Source organism: Notamacropus eugenii, chromosome 1, assembly GCF_028372415.1.
Source record: "Notamacropus eugenii isolate mMacEug1 chromosome 1, mMacEug1.pri_v2, whole genome shotgun sequence".
NCBI classification, from domain to species: domain Eukaryota; kingdom Metazoa; phylum Chordata; class Mammalia; order Diprotodontia; family Macropodidae; genus Notamacropus; species Notamacropus eugenii.
The window spans coordinates 112,103,903-112,123,795 of record NC_092872.1 but is presented as its reverse complement, the minus strand read 5'-3'; the positions used below and the strand labels follow the sequence as shown (position 1 = coordinate 112,123,795).

Here is a 19,893-nt window from a genome sequence, read left to right as displayed (position 1 = left end):
AAATACTTAAACCATTGAAGGGAGAGGCAAAATTCTTCCTGTAAGGGGAAATCATGCCTGACTAATCTCTTAGAATTCTTTGGAAGGTTAAATAAACACATAGACAAGTGTATGGACATAATTCAGACTTTCAAAAAGGCTTTTAGCAATGTTTCACATTAAAAAAAATTTTTTTTTAAATTAATGGGTTGTAAGGAGGATAGAGGATAGGGTTAAAGAACTGACTTAAACACAGGGGACAAAAGGTTATGATAAATTGGCTGTGTGTTCTGAATGAAGAAGTGTGTTCATTTTGTCATCTCTGGGCAAGGATTAATACACACACATTCTCATTCTCTGTCTCTGTCTCTCTCTGTCTCTCCCTCCTTCCCTCTCTCTCTCTCCTGATCACATTTTACTTTGCAAAAGACTGTGCATCAAGCCAGTGGGGATAAAGGGCAGGAAATTCTCATGAGACTCAGTGTGGATGTGCTTAACTATAGCAGAAAAACCTTAGTGTCAATGTATATGACATTCAAAGTGATGGGGCCTGATCTATCATTTACAACTAGGAAAACAACTTCTATCTTTTAGCAGGCTTATTGAAAACACTGATCTAACAGAAGAGGCTCTACTTAGCCCTTTATGTATCATGATCTGGCAGTTTGAAGCCTGTGTTTTTGAATATATAAAATAAAACCATAGGGTTGCAAAAGAAAGCAAAGTTAGATACATTTTTGTTTCCTCTCCAAATTCATATATCCCCTGATATATGACCCATGGATTCTAAGTTAAAAACTTCTGATCTGACATGTTTTTGTAATCCAGAAGGTCAAGATGCTTGACATCAGTGATAAAAATATAGGAAATAAAGCTAAAGGTATTACCTTAACCTCGTGCTGAGTCGTGGAGTGGCCTGTACCTCTGAAACCCAAGAAAGGCTCAAAAGTCCTAGAGAGGGGCAACTGATGGTAGTAAAAGCAAACAATAATTTTCTTTGACATCCGGTGGGGGTAGGTTTGGGGGAGGTTGTGTTAGGATTTTTGTTCTGAAAGGGTATGTTTAGGGTTTATGGATTTAATGTAAGAATTCTAGATTTTTAGGGTACCCAGAGAAGCTTGGAAGAGGCATTTGGCTACAAATAAAAGGAGTTATATGGGTAACTGAGGAACTTTAATACCCTAAGAAATGATACAGATTCTAGAGGAAAGTTAGTAAGATAACAGATTATAAGCTTGAGATATTTGGGGATAACTTTGGAGGTTGTTTCTGAAAAGCTGACCTAATATATTATTTTTCTGAACCCTGTGGGTAAGTAGATATTTTCTGCTCTCCCTGCCCCCATGGTGTTCTCAACTTGGCCACAATTTTTCCTCAATCAGAATTCAGATTAACGCTAGATTAAACATGAGTTTAGGTACTCACAAATGGAATGCCCCTTGAATATCCTCACTCTTTGCTAAGAGGGTGATGAGAATGGCATACCTGTCTACTTTGATTTTCCTTGCCTCTTCAAGGTTTCCTATGCTCGCCCAAGTTCGGCTTCTATCAGAGATGCAAATTTGTATGTCAGTGGACTTCCAAAAACAATGACCCAGAAGGAACTGGAGCAGCTGTTTTCCCAATATGGACGAATTATTACTTCCCGTATTCTAGTTGACCAAGTCACTGGTAAGTAGACAAGTAGCTGCTCTGTACAGTATCTTTCACTCTCTTGGGATGACAGATTATGAAATATTCTGCCTTCCAATACAGCAGTCTTGCCTCCAGAACATATCAAAGGTATATGTGGGCCAGAAAATGCAATTTTCTGCTGGAATTGTTCATAAATATGCATGGACAAAAATAGATTGTGGTGTGTAGTGAGCTAGCTTGAGTCCTTTCCACCCTGAAGGTACAGGTTTTGAAGCCTGTTTCATGGCTTGTAATAAATTTACAGCTGCTATAATCTTCCTTTCCAAGTTGCAGTGTGAAAATAGCTCCTTATAAAATGCTAATAAACAATCTTATTTCTATTAAAAAAAGCAACATTTAATGCAGAAGTGCACAGGTGGTCCTCTAAGGGTTAGGATTCCACTGGACCCAAACTGGTCCTGGGGTTGTTTTCAAGGTGCATTCTGCAATAGTATGAGCTTGTATCTAAGGTTGTAGAGCTTAATAGTTAAAAGTAGATGCAATCTGCTTTAATGTAACTTTTAACAAAATGGGAAATGGCAGAATTATAGGATGTATTTTTCAGTAGTAAGGTAGAATTTAAGGGAGAAGTTTTTGACATCTTGAATTATTTTTTGAGCTAGAAAAATTTTTGATCTTCTTAAATTCATTTCCCCTTTCTGTTTCCTTATCTATAAAATGAGGGGACTCGATTAGGTGACTTAAAGTTCCTTCTAGTTTTAAATTCAACAATCCTATGAAAGAAAATTCTAGATTAACAGACTTTGAATAAATGTTGGCGCAAATGCTTTTTCTTCATATGAACATCAATCTGCCTGATGTGAGTCTTATTAAAAGTCATACAAATAACTATTTCTGTTCTGTTCATACCAAACATAGCTTTAATTAGGTTTGCTCTTCTTTAGGTGAAAGAATCACCAGAGTGGATGACTTGGGGAAAGAGCCTGTGAGATACAGAGTTTCACTCTATTAGGGAAACCAAAAATTGTCTGATAGTTATGCTTGTGAAACCAAAGTCTGATTTTCTCTAACTAGTCCCTTTTACTTCTCTCATAATCCTCTTTACTCCTGTTAATATCTCACTTACAGTTATGGAGAGAAATACATTCTCTTGCGGATGAAGTTAAATAGTAAATGTAATCCTTGAAATCTTTACACAATCCTTTAGAGCAAGAGTTAATGCATCATTATTTTGTACGTTTCATTAAGTTCTTCTAGTAATCTGCCCTTGGTGAAGGAAAGAGTTAACCATAATCCTCATATGGAAAGTATTTCCTAATTGAAATCCCAATATGACTTATAGTATTTATATAGAAAAAGCTAAATGAATTCTGTCAGCTAACCAAGGTCCAATGAACAGTACTCCAGTACATTCAGACTGTAGGCTACCTTATTCTGCAACTAATAATTTGCATTTCAAATGATCTGTGATAGCTTGAATGGGAGTGTACCTGTCATTTGACGTAGATCATAATCCTTCTACATGTTTGTATGCTGATTGACAAGCAGTGGTCACAAAAAATAACAAAGCAGGTAATGCCGCTTTGGATGACAAAAATTTCACTGCTTCATTGGGCCTTGACAACCTGAAACTTGTCTGGCTTGGTGTAGGACATGCTAAAGTTTGTGCTCTGCTTGGCATATTTGAGAACCCAGTGTCATTTGAGGGGGAATTTTACTTGCTTAATGATCAAATAAGTTCTAGAGATGTTACCTCATTAAGAAGGAGCACCATTTGCTGTTTCTTCCTACCACTTAAATTTTCTCCCTCCCCCCCCAGACACTCTAGGCTCCCTCTCCCTCTCCTTCTCCCCCTTTTTCTCCCCCTCTCCCTCTCTCCCATCAGGTGGTGTTATGAGATATTCACACCAACTGAGATCATTCATACCAACTGGATAGTAAGTTTAAAGTGGAATCCATGCCTGGGGTAAATCTGCGTCCGCTCCATTTTGAATATGAAAGAAATAGTTTCTCTATATAAAAGTTAACTGAAGTAATGAATACGTCACAGAACTGGTGGAGCAATTCCATGGTACTGTTCCATATCTTTCTCATTAATCTTTAGCTCTCGAAGGAGTTGTTTTTCATTGATTTGGTGAACTCACAGTGTGGAAACTCCTCCTACCAAATGGAGATTTGCTTTGCAATTTATGGTTTATAGTGTTTACTACAGCAGGTTCTGAGAACTTAAGTGATTTGCCCATGGTCAAGCTAGTTTGTATCAGAAGCAGAACTCGAACTCAGATCTTCCTAACTCATGACTGTTCCTCTGTTCAGTGAAATTCATCAGCAGTTTATAAGTAAACAATTAGGAGATAAGGGCTGAAGATTAGCGCAACATCTCCAAACGTGCTCACTTTGACAAGGTATTTCTCAGGCAGTGGAGTTAAATACAACATGCACATATCTGCAGACTTGGTGAGATTACTGAAACAACGTAAAGTCTCCAGGTGCAGAATTTTGGGAAGCATTTTTCATGCCATGATAGCCTTTACAGCACAGTGCTGGGATGAGAGTAGGGAGTGTGTCAAAATCTACACGTCTAGATATTGGAATTATATAACATTTGAACTCTTAAGAAATTATTCCTTTTCCCTCTGCTATGCATCTTTCTTTACTTTCCAGCAAATGATGTGAGGTTTAATGTACATCATCTGTCCTTTATAATGGTCTGAGGACCCTTTCAAGTAATCACTTCTTAAGGCATTAATGACATTAGGTTGTAAGATACTCTGAGCACTCAGAATTTCCTATATATACGTAATCCATGTTTAGGGAAGATAAATATTGTTACTTTGGAAAAAGAGAAGTACCAAATAAAATAGATGGTTGTAATAGAAATAGACAGGCACTTAAAGATTGAAAGTTCAGAGCTTAGAGACAGTTAAGTTGATGACATCTGTTAAAAGAGTTCCTTTTTCTTCTGTGAGGAAGCAAAGTAATATCCCCAGAGAGAGGACGCATTAGCTGTTGAACTGCTCCATCGCTTAATCTTAGCTAGAAAGCTGAGAAGGAAATTTGAGCTTATGGCATTCTGTTCTTAATGTAAAATGTTTCATTCATTTTCACAGTTATGGCAGTAATAATTGTGTCCAGAATATTTTGGTCTGCCTCATATCTTAAAGTCATTTGAGCACAATTTCATTTAACCAAAAATGACAATTGTATTGTTCAAGAAGATAGTAGGCTTTGATTTGGGAGCATATCCTTAAAGTGCAGCTCATTTTAATTTCAACTACAAAATTTAATATTAACTTTTAATATTTTTATATTATACTCAGGTAATGTCTTCCTTTTATGTTGTTTCTTCAGTCTGGTTCTTTTTATCTGCCCTATTTATAATCTAATGAGAAGTGGGCCACATGTGGTCCACAACACTCTGGAGTGTGGCTGAGCCAAATTAAAATGTAATTAGGAAATATTTACCAAAATATATAAAAATACAATAAAATATAAATATATTACGTGGTATTCTAACTCACTTTACACCCTCTGGAATCTTTATGTGTAGTTTATTGGCCCACATTTCTTTTTCAGTTTAACACCACTAATCTAAAGAAGTTGAGGTAAGAGATCCATCCTGCATTGCTCATTTAACATAACACAAGAAATGGTGACGATATTTTTAAAAGTTAGATAGATTTTTGGATCGTTTTTAAAAAGTAGTCGTTTTCTCTAAATGGCACCTGAAGTGCCTAAAGGACACTAAATCAGCCCTGAAGTACCTTTTTGTTACCAGGGTGTGTATGTTTTAAACATAGCTTAGTTTTATTTTATTTTACTTAAAAGGGAAATATTGTGTTGACTTAATTCGGTTTCTTGGGGCAGCTAGGTGGTGCCAGTGGGATAGAGGACTGGGCCTGGAATCTTCCTGAGTTAAAATGTTGTCTCAGACATTTGCTAGCTAAGTGTGACTGTGAGCAAGCCAGTTAGTACTGTTTGTCTCAGTTTCCTCATAAAAAGAGCTAGAGAAGGAAATGGCTAACTACTCCAGTATCTTTGCCAAGAACCCGCCAAATGGGGTCATGAAGAGTCAGATACAACTGAGAAACAATTGAAAGACAAAAATGTGGTTTCTTAGTTAATATTTGAGGAGCCACTTTCAAGTTTTCCAAAAGGTACTTGGGTGTTATTACTATTTTAGTCTGTTATATTGAATCTGCATGTTTAAAGGTAGTAAGTAATAAAATAGTCGGTATTCACTTGGTTTTTTTGGTTACTCTAATTTATTCCTAGCAAACTTAAGTTTAGAAGAACTCTGCATCTGGCCTGATACGGTAGTTATCAATGTGTAGATTATATTTTCTTTGAATATGAAAATGTAAAGGTAAATGAGATTTAATAGACAAAAGTATATTTTTGAAAAGAGGGAAATTAATGTATTTTCCCCTTCCCATCCAATACAGGAGTGTCAAGGGGTGTAGGGTTTATTCGATTTGACAAGCGGATCGAGGCAGAAGAAGCGATCAAAGGTCTAAATGGCCAGAAACCTCCAAGTGCCACAGAGCCAATCACTGTCAAGTTTGCTAACAATCCAAGCCAAAAAACCAATCAGGCCATTCTCTCTCAGCTGTACCAATCTCCCAACAGAAGGTATCCAGGACCACTAGCTCAGCAGGCTCAACGTTTTAGGTAAGTTTGGTTTCATTTTGGTCTGACGTGTTGACATCAAAGTACTGAAGGCTTACTAGCCACTTCCAGGGGGCAGTGTATATCCCTCAAGTTCTCAAAATACATATTTCACATGAAATGCCTTTGGTGGGGTATCGATGTTGCATCGTGGAACTACAGAGATAACAGGCTTAGGAATCATGCCACTTGTAGACACTAGGGTAGAAGGAAAGCACTCTTTATTCTTAAGCATTCTTGACCAATAGAATACTTAGTCTCCATTGGTGTTTTCATTCATTTGTGCCTCTTACTATTTTGAGGTTGAACTCTTTCCTTTAGTCTATTAATCTGCTTATACAAAGATAACTATATTTATAGCTATCGGAAGGATTTAGAGTTCTTTCCTTTCATTCATTTTTTTTAAAGCCCTTATTAGAATGGTGATTCTTAACAGTACCATTTACCAAAATAAATTAATAAATAAAATCAAAATTTTTTAGTTCTTTCCTAATGCTAAATTGACAGTGAAACCAAGATTGCTCTGTGTGTGTGTGTATGTGTTTCTGTGTCTGCACATGGACAGCCTAATTCTCTTTTGTGAAAGAATGGAGACCTCCCTGTGATTTTCACTAGGAAGGCAGTTTCTGTTTGAGCAAGTTGAATATACTTAGCCATATGGGATTTGCTAACTATAGTGCCACCCACCCTCACTCTAGCTTTATTGATTATAAGTGCATATTGATTTTCTTTTCTTTTTTAGAGCAGATAAGCTGGTTAGAAAAATATAATCACAAACAACTGTCCAGTATACAAAAATATTACAGAGTACTAAATTTAAATACATATAAAGGACTGATAGAAATGAATGGCAAAAAAAACTAGTGAGTGCTTTCGATTGTCCATTCTAAACTTTCCCTGTAGCTGGGCTTAAATTTTTTCTTTTAAAACTTAATGGAAATAAATGCTTTGTGAGTTATGAGATGGAATAGAATCATTTCTTATGTTTATAAAAGCATTCGGTTTTTATTTGTAACGGGGGAAGTCCTTCCAAGTAGGCCTTTTCCTCTTGAAGTGGTAGAATGGTCCCCAAACCTGCCTTTTGACACGATGACTCAGTGTTTGCTTTCTCCTTTACCTTAGCCTTTTCTTTTGGGAGAAAAAGAAAGAGGTTTTTAAATTTTATTTCTGTTACAGATAGCATCATAGCTGTGAGTCAGATTTTGAACAGTGAATTTCTTTCCATAGCATTAAAGAATGATTTTTGTAAGATTAAAAAGGAAGAATTCCTCACATTGTAAAGGGGTACAATAGAAAGAATTTTGTGCCATTTTCCCAAATAAGGTCCCTATTCAGAACTCTCTGGGTAGAGAAAGGACCTTGGGTTATATTATAGTAGAGCTCTGAGTATTGAGGAGAAGAGGTAAGGAGGACACTCCTTAATAGTTTTATCTACATTTGAATAATATCTAACATTTATATAGCACTTTAAAGTTTGCAAAGTGCTTCACAAATGTCTAATTTTATCCTCCAAACAACCAGGGTGGAGCGTGATCTTTTAAAGATTACCACATATTTTTTCAAACTTATAATTATGAATATAAAAAGTTTGGCTGGAACATAAACATAATTACATGAAGACTTTTGGATTTCCTCGTTCAAGCTATAACTTTTTTTTAAGCAAATATTCCTTCAGAAAAGTGATACCTTTAAAGTTACATCTTAAAACAAGTCTTTCTGGCAGAGTAGCATCTTGTTAGAAGTTAAATGGACAGGAAGGCAAATAAGGTCTCTTTGGGGGTGATTCTAGGGCAAAGATATGGTGATAAATCAGCTGAATCTTCTATTCTGACTTTACAAGTGAAATGCTTAAATTCAGAAGTTAGAATTATGATTGACTTTGTTTTCCGTACCTTAAACTGGAGTGTAAAGGAACAATAAATGTGATCCATTGTGTTGATCAACTTAGCTGTCCACCTCAATAGGAAGAAATATTGTTTTGTCCTTGTCTGTTTTCCCTTCTTACACCTCTGTCTCTACATTCTTATCTTGGATGAGACAAAAATGATAATGACATTTTAATATAAACATAAGCTTTAGGGGGCTACTAGGTTACCATGGAGAAGTTTTGAATAATACCTTTATTCCTAGGACTTAGTGTTTAATTTGTAAACTTTAAGATTTTAGAGTTTTTTTGAATAATTTTTTCTTTATCTCATTGTTTATCTTATCACTTAAGAGTCATTTCCTCAAGATTCTTGGTAAATTGAATGCTTGTTCTTTTTCATATACTGTGTACATAAATGTTTTGCCCCTATATCAAGGCTCCATTTTCATCGACTTTGTGTTTTATTAAATATTTGCTCTTTTGGAGGATGTGATTTTTTAAAGTAATACATTTTTCTAGTAATAAAATACCTTGAAATATTTGAAATGTTGGAAAATTTTATTTATGAATATTAAGTGCAGTTGAGAGAATTATGATAACTTTGGAGTAGTCATAATCCACATGAACTGTTCTGGTTTTTAAATTTTAAAAAGTGAAAACTGTCTACTTCAAGGTTATGTTTTTAATCTCTATGAGAGTTTGCAATTTAGTCTGTCATGCCGTGTGAAGAAAAGGTAGGAAAGAAATTATTGTAATAGGAATAATTTGCTTGACTGGCCTGATGTGAGTATTTTATTGCCCACAATTTAGAAAATAAGGTAAGTGTATTAGATTGGATCAAAAATCTAATTCAAGCCCCATGATGAGTTTCTGGATAAATAGTGAATGGAAGTTGAATTAACTTTCAGCCAGATTTTCCATATTATCTTTTCATAAGGCTGCCTTCATTTTCTTCAGTTTGATGTCCTTTTTATTGGGGGTGTACATAAAAACTTGTCTCATATATGGACTTTTAAAAGCCTTTGAGTAGCTCCTTAGTTTTAACAGAATTTGTCAATAAGAATTGCAGCTGATTGGCATGCTGGTGGTATTGTCACATCCCCCTTTCTGAAGGGAAAGAATTATAATAGCTTTGGAGTAGTCTTAATATTTCCACAATAAGGTTCCAGCTGTTTATCTTAGAAAATACATCGTGGCATTTAACTACAGATTTCATTTGGAAATAGAGATGGTATAATCCTGGTATACTTTAATATAGAAAATCATTTTGAAGCATATATATGTGAAGCATCTTTTTTTTCCCTGTTAACTTCCATTTTTAAAATAGGTCAGGGTTTGGTTTGGTTTTGTTTGTTTTTTTTTTATCATTAGATAGATTGAGTATATCAAGATGCTTTATGGTCTTCCAGTCTTAGGGATTATGCCATTCCTTGGCTCTTTCAGCCTTCTTCCTATTACCTATTATATCATGACTCTGTGTCATGATCATCATACATACTTTGGAATCCTTTTCCCCTCAGTCTCTGATCTACAGACACACACATACACACACACTCACATTCACACACACACACACACACACACACACACACACACACACACACACACACACAAGCTAGTGGGTGGGTATCTCTAGATCCTAGGGCAACTTCTCCTCTGCAGTGCCTGTGTCCTCTTCCCACTGAGAGTCAACATCCACTCAGATGTTTTATGTATCCTTGGGTCACTGTCCATTTGAATATAGGAGAGTAAACTGAAAGAAGAAGAAACATTTGTGTTCCAGGGAATAGTACTGGCAATATTAAAACAGTGGACTTGTAGGGTAGACAACATTAGGAAGATCCTCAAAAAGTCATGAGGTAAATGATTCCCTATTTGTCAGAACTTAGAGACTTTGGGGTGTTAGAGGAATTTTTGTTCTGAGATTTGATCCATGACTCAGCAGATTTCTTCTCTGTATGTCCATGATTTGGGTAGTGATAATAAGAGGCCAGTCTCTCAGTACTCCTGGTTGTTGCTAAACATGCTACTTTTGGTAGTGGATTGGTACAGTAGAATCTCTGGCATAGATGCCTTTGAGGCATATGAATGGTGAGATTCTATTTTGAGTGAATTGAAAGCTAGAGCACACATTTGAAGAATCATGTTTTTAAGGTTTCTTTGAGAGGAGCCTAAAATTTTTATAACTTTAGTAAATAAGGTAACATTTTTGGAGCTTTCAAAGACTTGTCATTTAATTGGTATAGGTACTTCCTCAACACACGGATGTTGTTCTGCCTGAAAAACATTCATCTAGTGTCTGACATTCTTTTCATAAGCCTTCATGGCATTAAACTGGTCCTTAGAAGGCAGACACAGGATTGGCAGCTGCATGTGTTTTTGAAGCCTTTCCAGTGCCCTGATAGAAAAGCATTCAGGCTCATCCTAGTATCTCAAGGATGTACTTGATAATGATGGGCATGGAAGCCCCGGTAACAAACACCAGATTAATTCCTTGAGTATCAGTTAATTTAACTTTCTTAAATTCAATAATTTGGGATACGTGTAATCAAACAGCCTCCTATGAGATATGCAGTTTTTGTTGTTACTTTCAAAAATTCGCCAGTTACAGTCATATTAATGGTCTATTAAGCAAATAAACAATAGCACTAACAAAAAACCTTTCATTTTAGATTAGGTAGCTAATTCGATGGGAATTAATACATTTTGACAATTTAGTAGCTTTGAGGTATTCATTCTTTTCCTTAAGGTAATAAATATAATTACTTGTATTTGTCCTGTCAAATTCTACTCTTTGGTGCCAGAGAATACAGGGAAATGCCCTGCGTAGCCAAAGAGAGAAAAGAGAAGCAAACATAGTTCCATTTGTTGCTTCTAAGGACAATGTATATGTTATCTGGTCCCTGAGTCTGGACTTTGGAAACCTGGACTTTCCTTTGCAGAACAGGGAATTAGATTGAATGCTTTACTATTCTGCAAATGGTTGAAAATTTAACATGCCGTTTTTTTAGTCTTAAAAGAGAAATGTGAATCTGATGAATTGGGGTTAATCAATTAGAGAAATTGTATTTGAATATCTTATTTGGGAAGATTATTTACATGCTAGCAGTATCAAAATGAGAGGTGTCACTTATTACCTTCAGATATAGAGATATAATGAACTTTTCCTCAAAGTAAACACAAAATAAGAGGAAACAATTATGTAAAAAGCATCACAACAAGCCACATTTAAATAAGCAAAAGAGAAAAATTTAAATGGAATGCTTTTGAATTTAATTGGAAAAAATGTCATGACATTTTAGTCCTCTGTCTTTGATGTTAAGGAAAATCTCAAATTCTGTCATCAAAGTCTGTGCTCTTCCTTCTTCCCTATTTTCCATCACATAACTTCTGAAATCTTAAACAGGCTTTAAACTGTTTGTTTTCTTTATCCCCAAGAAGCATGATGTGGTAGAAAGAATATTAAGAAATTTGAAATGTGAAGATTCTACTTCTGGCTGTGCTAATAACTGGCTGTGTGATCATGGGCAAATCAATTGACCAGTTGGCCCTCAGTGTGTTTTTCTGCAAAGTGATGGGGAGGCAGTGGGGGGAGCTTGCACTAGATGGTCCCTTCCTGACTTGAGATTCTATTTTCATGGTACTATGTTTATAAAATTAAAAGCAAAGCCCAGAAGTAAGAATGTAAAGTCAGTCATCCAAAGGGTCTAGAAATTCTGCTTTTCTCCATTTCCCTTCCCTTGTGTCCCTCTCCTGAGGCTATTATTTAGGAATGAGCTGTCACCATAAAGTCTTTTCACATGAGGCACTATAATAGTTATAATGCAACATTCCTTGACCAGTCTTCCTCTCAAATCCCTAAATTTGGTGTTGAACAGGAGAAATTAATTATTCTTAGGTACTATTAATGTTGAAATAGTAATTAAATCTTAGGGAAGATGAATGAAGTCTCGTACTTTTTTCCCCCTCTCTGGAGGATTTTGACCAGAAGATTACAGTGGTGACTCGTGATACTTCCCTTACTAGTGCAGTGTCACAAGCAGAGTTGCACTGACCTGTAGTAATCGGAAACTGTTGTTTCTATAGGAAACAATGTCTGCTGGAAGTGCTAATGGGCACTGATGTGTGGGAATGTGCACCTGTTCTCACAGTCACACGAAAGGTACTGTAATGCGTGTCACCACTGTGTTTACTGCTGCTCTGAGGCTTTGCATACACATGCTGTAAAAATGCACTCAAAGATGATGGCAGTAACCAGCCAAGCTTTCTTAAGCACACAGGGGAGAAAATAGAAGACTGAACAGTTTGCTAAATGTGTGTTTTGCAGGTTGGACAATCTGCTCAATATGGCTTATGGAGTAAAGAGGTAATGAAGAGTCACATTAGGTTCATAATATTCATAATTGTCCCCACCCTAATTGGATTAGTTTGCATTTAATTTTGGAGAAAGAGGTTACTTTCATTTATTTATTTATTTATTTTTCCATAAGGTTTGTGTTGGGTTTTATTTTGCATGTTCAACTGAATGAAATGCTTCTTTTGAAGCGTATCTGATTCAAGGGAAGTTTTCATACCATTGGATGCCACTGAGTCTTCAAAAAGCAAGCACCATTTTTGTTACGTATTGCATTGCGGCGTCATAGCATGTTTGTGGGTTTTAAAAACTGCTTAATTCATCCATCAGCTCTAAAATATTCATGGCTTTTGTGGGTAATAGGGTTTGACACTGAGTCTGGCAACCATTCACTTAGCAATTTACGATTCAGAATTACCTCGGCTGCATAGCATGTTATTGCAAGCTACAGATTATCTTTTGTTCAACAACTTCAGTATTTGTGTGTATGTGTGTGTTGGGGTTGAGGGTAAAGGAAGTTGGGGAGATGGCTAAGAACTCTGAGGGTTGGGTACTAAGGGGGAAAACAGGGTAAGATGACTGTAACCAGCTTCCTTTCTTGTTCTTGTTTTTGTTTCCTGATTTGTTTAGTAGGTTTTCTCCAATGACCATTGATGGAATGACCAGTTTGGCTGGAATTAATATCCCAGGGCATGCAGGAACAGGGTGGTGTATTTTTGTGTACAACTTGGCACCGGACGCAGATGAGAGTATCCTGTGGCAAATGTTTGGGCCCTTTGGAGCTGTCACCAACGTGAAGGTCATTCGTGACTTTAATACCAATAAATGCAAAGGTTTTGGATTTGTGACTATGACAAACTATGATGAGGCTGCCATGGCAATAGCTAGCCTGAATGGATACCGCCTGGGAGACAGAGTATTGCAGGTGTCCTTTAAAACAAACAAAACGCACAAAGCCTAATGAGTTTATTGTCCTCAGTCCGTTTATATATGAAAACTATACAACAAAGGCAAGTTAAGAGAAACTTTATACATTAGTAAATGTCTTTGTAAGTCAGTGTTGAGATGGGGATAAAATGACTACTTAGCATCCTAAGAAATATGTGAGTTTTTTATTGCTAGTATTTGAATTAAAACTTCTTAATATCTTTATGTTTGAATATGGACAAGAGGTACAGGGTTTTTACCTGTCACATTGCATTCTATTGCCTTCTTTGAAGAAGGTGGACCTTTTAAAGTGTTTCAGCTAAGGGAAGAAGTTTCTTTTCTTTTATGTAACTGCCTTGAACATGTGAGTAAATATTGAGGCTTTGTGTTGTAACCCTTACGTTGGTTGTGTTCCTTTCCGTTCTTTTCTCGGTTTGCTTTGTGTTTGGTTTACATTTAATGCATTGCTGTTATGTCTGTTCAAGAAAAAAAAGTATTTTGAAGTTTACATTTTATTTATAAAGTTTAAAACAGTATTTATTTTGTAATTATGATTTGGGTTGGGGAAGGGGGGGGCTACATTATAAACGCTTATTGTAAGAATACTGGAGAACTTTTCGTAAAGCAGTACCTTGCCAAAGAGATAAGAGCCTCTTTGATGTGGGTTTAAAAAAAGCATCTATTTTTATAAAAAAGAAAATTTGGAGAAACTTTTTACTGGTCCTGGAACAAATATTTTGACTTGAATACTTTGAGAAATCTCTTCATATGACACCTAGTGAGCTTTTAAAACTTACCAGGAAATTTGCAGTGGTTGGAAAATTTAGAAAGATTTATGAAGTAGGAAAATAACTTTGGAGATCTTTGTATTAAAGAAGTAGAATCATTGGGAACACTGTTGATTTCATTTTTGTAATCATCAGTGGAGTGTCCGATCATCCTGGTTATTATGTGATAGGTGGCTCACATTGATTTGTGATTTTGAAACAAATAAAAATTTACAAAAAAGAATATATAAGAGCAGGCAAGAAATTTAAATTACCAAGAGATGGGGGAAAAATCTGTTCTTCCTAAAGAATTCCCTTCAGATAGAGCTCATGGTGTTTAGTGATGTACTTGCAGTATTGTTTGAAGAATTGTTTTGTCTTAAGAAAAAAAAAGAAAGACGTTGCACACGATTTGTACTGCGGCAAATCATCAGATGTGATCTGGGTTGGAGATATTTGAAGGTGTTTTGAAAGTTATGTTCAAGGCTAACACCTGAGCTTTGTGTAATGTAAATAAGACCTTGTGTTTATGAACCTTTCAGCTAATTTGTTGTTTTGTTTTGTTTTTTCTTCCTTACATGCCAAGTGATGTTCAGGTTTTGAATGTTTTGGTATCCGTTTTTTTTTTCCTTTGTAAATGGCATTAACATGGTTACTTGAGGTCCTGCTTATTCATTTCTGTTGTCCTGGGGACTTGAATTTACAGTGCATCAGATTTGTTGCTGATTTTGTCTGTAGATAGTCTAGCTTCAGCTGTTTATGGTGATGCTACATTTTTGTTTATAAATATGTTTGTGGTAAAAAAAAAAATGAGTATAACCATAGGTTTTGAACAAATTTCCTTACATTTTTCATACAAAAATCATAAATACCTGTATGCTATTGAAATTTAACTTTGTATGATGCTTAAACGACTATTTGGGGAAATAATAAAATAAGTCTTTACCATGTATGGAAGAAATTTTAAAAATACGAAATATTTTCTGATTAGCATCTAGCTTATAATAAATTTTCAAAAAAGCTGAGGGCAAAATGCCTTCTCCAGGATGCACTGACAACTCAATAGTTACGTCCTGCTTTTTGTATAAACTGAGATGCTCATATGCTTCCCCTTAGAACAAGCAATGTGCTATGCATAACATAGTTGTACATTATCATTGCGGTTGCTTTGACTTTTTATTTTTTATTATTTAAATTGTAGTTACAAAATTTTCAGTATAGTACAGTACATATACTGTGAAGCGCGTGCTAAAGTGAATAAGCGGGTTTTCATGCTGACCCACTCAATGCTATTCAGAAATCAATTGGCTTATAGCACTCTTTCATATCCTTAGGTGCATTTAGATGATCAAAGTTAACCTTCTGCATATAAAGAAAAAAACTTTAAAAAAAACACATGTATATACTTAAAAATAAGATTTCCCACTTGGGAAAACAGTAGCTACATGCTTCTTTCCTATACTATTGTAGCAAACCAAGGCATTGATGAGAAGGCATGTAAATTGTGCTTCACTTTACAGTGTTTATCAGAGCACTTAATAAAATGTAAGGCTGGTATTTATTTGAAGTTGTACAGTATGACTTAATTCACATTTGTTGGAATAGAAAATATATTCTGTTGAGTATTTAAGAGGCTGTACATGTTTTCTTTTGTGTTTGAATCCTTTGTACTTTTTCATGTTCAGTACATCAATAAACAAAGTTGAAGGGAAAGAACAGTGTGGTGAGTAGGTCTTTATACGCAACTGGTGGGAGGGGATGCTTTTTCAAATTTTGAGAAAGTTGTGTTCCCCAAAGGTTTGTTTTGAAAGAAGTATCATCTAATGTGAGATTCCCAAACGTCTCGAAGGCAAGTGGATTTAAATCAGACATGGAAAAAAAACAATTGAATTTGACCCTCTGACTAGTAATTTCCTAAGTATCACCAAGTGGATAATTTTATAAGAGCACACACCATCATTACCTAGTAAAACCATCTATAGAAATGTAACTCTGTTGCAATGATGGTTTCATGTATTAATGTTTCGTTTTATAGTGGAATTCAGTTTGCTGCTTGAAAGGGAAGCGACAATATTCTGTTTGCTTCGGGTGAGGGCGGATAAACCAAATTATAGACTTGAGAAATTGAACTTTAATTGACTACCATAAGTAGGGTTTATCTTTTCTTTTGTTTTTAAGGTTAGCCTTACCAAAGTGCTTTAGTATGAGATGGTTGCCAAATTTTCTAATGAGAGCCCATCTAAAGAAGAACCGGTGCTACATTCATGTTAGGGATCATTTGCACATAGATGAAAACTGTGATATTAGAATTTCAAATTTACTTTGAATTTTTGTTGCATTATCACCTCTCCTATTAAAGATACATAACTTTATTGTCTTTTTTGGTACATGTTTTTTCCTTTAGGATTAAGATATGGTTTGATAATAAGGATTATAATCACCTCTGTATATTAAAAGATTTAATTTTGTTGTAGCATTCTCCTTAGTAAACCATTCTCACATCAGTGGACTTCATTAAAGCCCCTTTTGGCAATAGTCAAAGATTCTAGCTGAGTGACATAATTCTTTCCCCCTTCAACATGGAGCTAATTATCTAATATTTAATTCTTTTGCTTTTATTACCTAAATTTAATAATAAAATTTTCTAGTGTTAATGTTCTTCATTTCACTTTCTTGTCCTCTTCACTGATCAATATTTTGATGGATTATTCAGTCAGACAGTGGGATATGTATCATAGAGTCAAAAATTTAAGAGCAAAATCACTGAAGAAAGGGATCTAATCCCTTCCCCCCATCCCAATAACTTATATTTAGACTGTCCTCATCCCAATAAATTAGCAGATTTTTTTTTGAAAATAGGGTGCAAATGTGTTATCTTTTACTAATTAGTATATTTGACTCTTATCTAATGGTCAATCCAAATTTTTAAAAGTAAACGCAAGTTTATTTTCCAATTTCAGATAAAGTATTTCCTTATTTTTATTGTTATAATAACATAAAATGGGTGTTGCAAAATTTTTCTAATTTCGTTTCTACTTTAAAAAAAATAGATTGGACATAAGCCTTAAAATGCAAATAGATTAACATTCTGAAGTTTGCCCAGATTTTTAATATGCTTTGTCTATACAAGACTTTCTTAGTATATATGTCTTACACGTTTTGGATTAGGGCAGTAATTTACCTCTATTTTCTTTTCTTTCTAAAACTTTTGACTTAAATATATAGGAAATAGGAACAGCTAGAATTGCTAAAGACTAAAAATGAATGAATAATAAGAGGTTTAAATATGGAGAGAATATGTCCATGTGCTTTTCATTCAATTGTTACTCATAATGATGGTATTTTTGCAAATGTCAGCAATTTCTGTTCTTTGCCCACAAAGAATCACTGTAAGGTGGGGCAGGGAATGTCAGAATCACCCCCAAAAGAGGACTGTTACTCTTTCAGTTTGAAAAATGAAGTGTTATTTTAGAATATGTAATATTTAGACATCAACTATGTCAAAGTACCCATTCATAAAAACCAAAAACTGTGTCATGCTTTTTTGAAAAATAGGAGTCCAGTTGTGTGTATTGAGACAGAGCAATAAGCGCCAAATTCTTGTTTTACCTCTTCAAAATTAGAGATTGAAGCATTGTCCTTTTCTTTCCTAAGTTAAAGTGTAGATTTGAATAACTTTTAGTACGCCACTGAGAAACAGATTTGGATTGAACATCTGAGATTTTCCTGGTATACTCTCGTTGATCCTCTAGCCTGGTATCAGCGTCAGGAGTTATTAGTATGAGCTTGAGACAAACTTAAGAATTAGTTTAAATCAAACAGTTATTCTAAACCAGATAACCAGTGTGGCATCAACTACAATATTTAATAAAGCCCTATTTATTCAGAATATTTAGAAATGGAGAAGAAAATGGCAAACCATTCCAATATCTTTGTCAAGAAAATCCCAAAAGGGACCACAAAGAGTCATACACAAGTGTAAATGACTACGCAACAAAATTTATTCAAAATGATTAGTTGGGAAATAGGCTAGCCAAGTTAATCAACAGTGTGTGTGTGACTGTGTCTGTGTGTGTACGTGTGCACAATAGCATAGATACCATGCAGAGTATCTCAAAAGTCTTATTGCAGTTCTAAATCTTGAGTAGTTTTAATAAACTTAAATTTCAGTAATTTTGGAACACTGCATATGAGGATGATGACGTTATTATCATTTACATATGTGCAAGGCACTGAGCTAAGTGCTTTATATTTACCTCATTTGGTGGTAGAAGCAGCCCTGTGAGATCGTAGGTGCTATTATTATCCCCATTTTACACATGAAGAAACTGAGATAAACAGAGGAGACTAAGTGAATTGTCCAGAGTCACCCAGCTAATAAGTGTCTAAATCTGGATTTGAATTTAGATCTTCTGGACTCCACATCCATCACTCTATTTGCTGTACTATCCAGCTGTTCCATGTTCTAGAATTTTGAAAATTGGTATTCTAGTTACATCTTAGATAAACACATGCACAAATACTTCAGGATCTTGGCTGGTCTGTAATCTCACTGATGTGGGTACTTCAAAGCAAATCACAACTACTCCTTCCTGTGTAATTCTTGTCCGTGTTCTCTCATAATTTCTCCAGGTGTTCTGACCGAAATGCTAGAGACCTTCTCTCTAGAGTTTTGTTTTATTTTGTTTAAATCCATTTTGTGGCATATGTTAAATATGCAACTTGCCCCACTTTGCAGTTTTATGATTTTGGAAACTTGCTTGGGGAGTTAACAACTTGTCTAGAGTTGCACAGTCAGTATTTCTCAGAGGAAGGACTTTAACCTAGGGTTTCTTTACTTTCAATCTATCTTACTATCATCTATTCTGCACACTATCTCTTGGTGCAGTACATGAGGTACCAGCTTTATAACATCAATTTTCCTGTTTAGTCTATATCAATGATTTCATCTATGTAAGGAATTCGTTAAAACTTTCTCTACCGATTCAGATCAGCAAATCATCTGTAATTGATACCAACTCCTTTACTGGTGAGGAAACTGAGGCCCAGAAACTTGCCCAAGTTCACAAGATGACTGGCAAATGACAGAACTGGTATTTGAACCAACTGGCTAACTTTAAATGTAGCCTACTTTTTACTGTACCACACTGATCATCTTTAGAAAATGGCCTGCAGGTAGGTACCAAAAGGCTGTGACTTGCCCATAGTAATAAAGCTGATAGGAGTTAGAATTTGAACTTAGATCTTCCTCTATCCTCTATGCCATGCTCCTTTCTGTAACTTAAGTATAAATAAATGCACATAATATGATCAAGTTTCAAAGTACTAATACTTTAATAATAAAGTACACTTAATTCTAAAACTATACTATTTTAATCCTTTATTTACCCAGTAGGAATTTTAAGACCTTACCATGCTACAGTGTTAGGACTATAAACATTAGTTTTCATAACAGAATACTGTAGATGTAAAAACTATAAAAATTGGGATGAATTTATTCTGACATTATGCCACATCCTAGAAGTGGCTATAAAATGAAATCTCTAATAAGTTTTCTTTTAACAGAGAAAAAGAGAGTGCGTGCATGCATGTGCGTGCGTGTGTGTGCATAAAGAAAAATCTTGAGTTTTCTGGTTGTTTGAATTCTAGGTAACTTAGGGTGCTACATGGAAAAAAAATTAACTAAAAGGGATTTA

The 19,893-nt window shown here is 35.2% G+C and overlaps 1 protein-coding gene across 8 annotated transcripts in view; it reads left to right on the top strand.

The window, feature by feature from the left end:
- The window catches only part of ELAVL2 (ELAV like RNA binding protein 2), a 167,865-nt gene extending 151,955 nt beyond the window's left edge, over positions 1-15,910 (top strand). For 2 of the 8 annotated variants that reach the window (XM_072612260.1, XM_072612224.1), the window contains 4 exons: positions 1,497-1,650; positions 6,060-6,285; positions 12,477-12,515; positions 13,134-14,427. In XM_072612260.1, coding sequence (XP_072468361.1) covers positions 1,497-1,650; positions 6,060-6,285; positions 12,477-12,515; positions 13,134-13,464 — 750 coding nt within the window. In that variant the 3' untranslated portion in view covers positions 13,465-14,427. Of the gene's footprint in view, positions 1-1,496; positions 1,651-6,059; positions 6,286-12,476; positions 12,516-13,133 lie in introns of all 8 variants that reach the window. The other 6 variants (XM_072612233.1, XM_072612268.1, XM_072612279.1 and 3 more) reach the window with 4 other exon arrangements.
- The last annotated feature ends 3,983 nt before the right edge of the window (positions 15,911-19,893 follow it).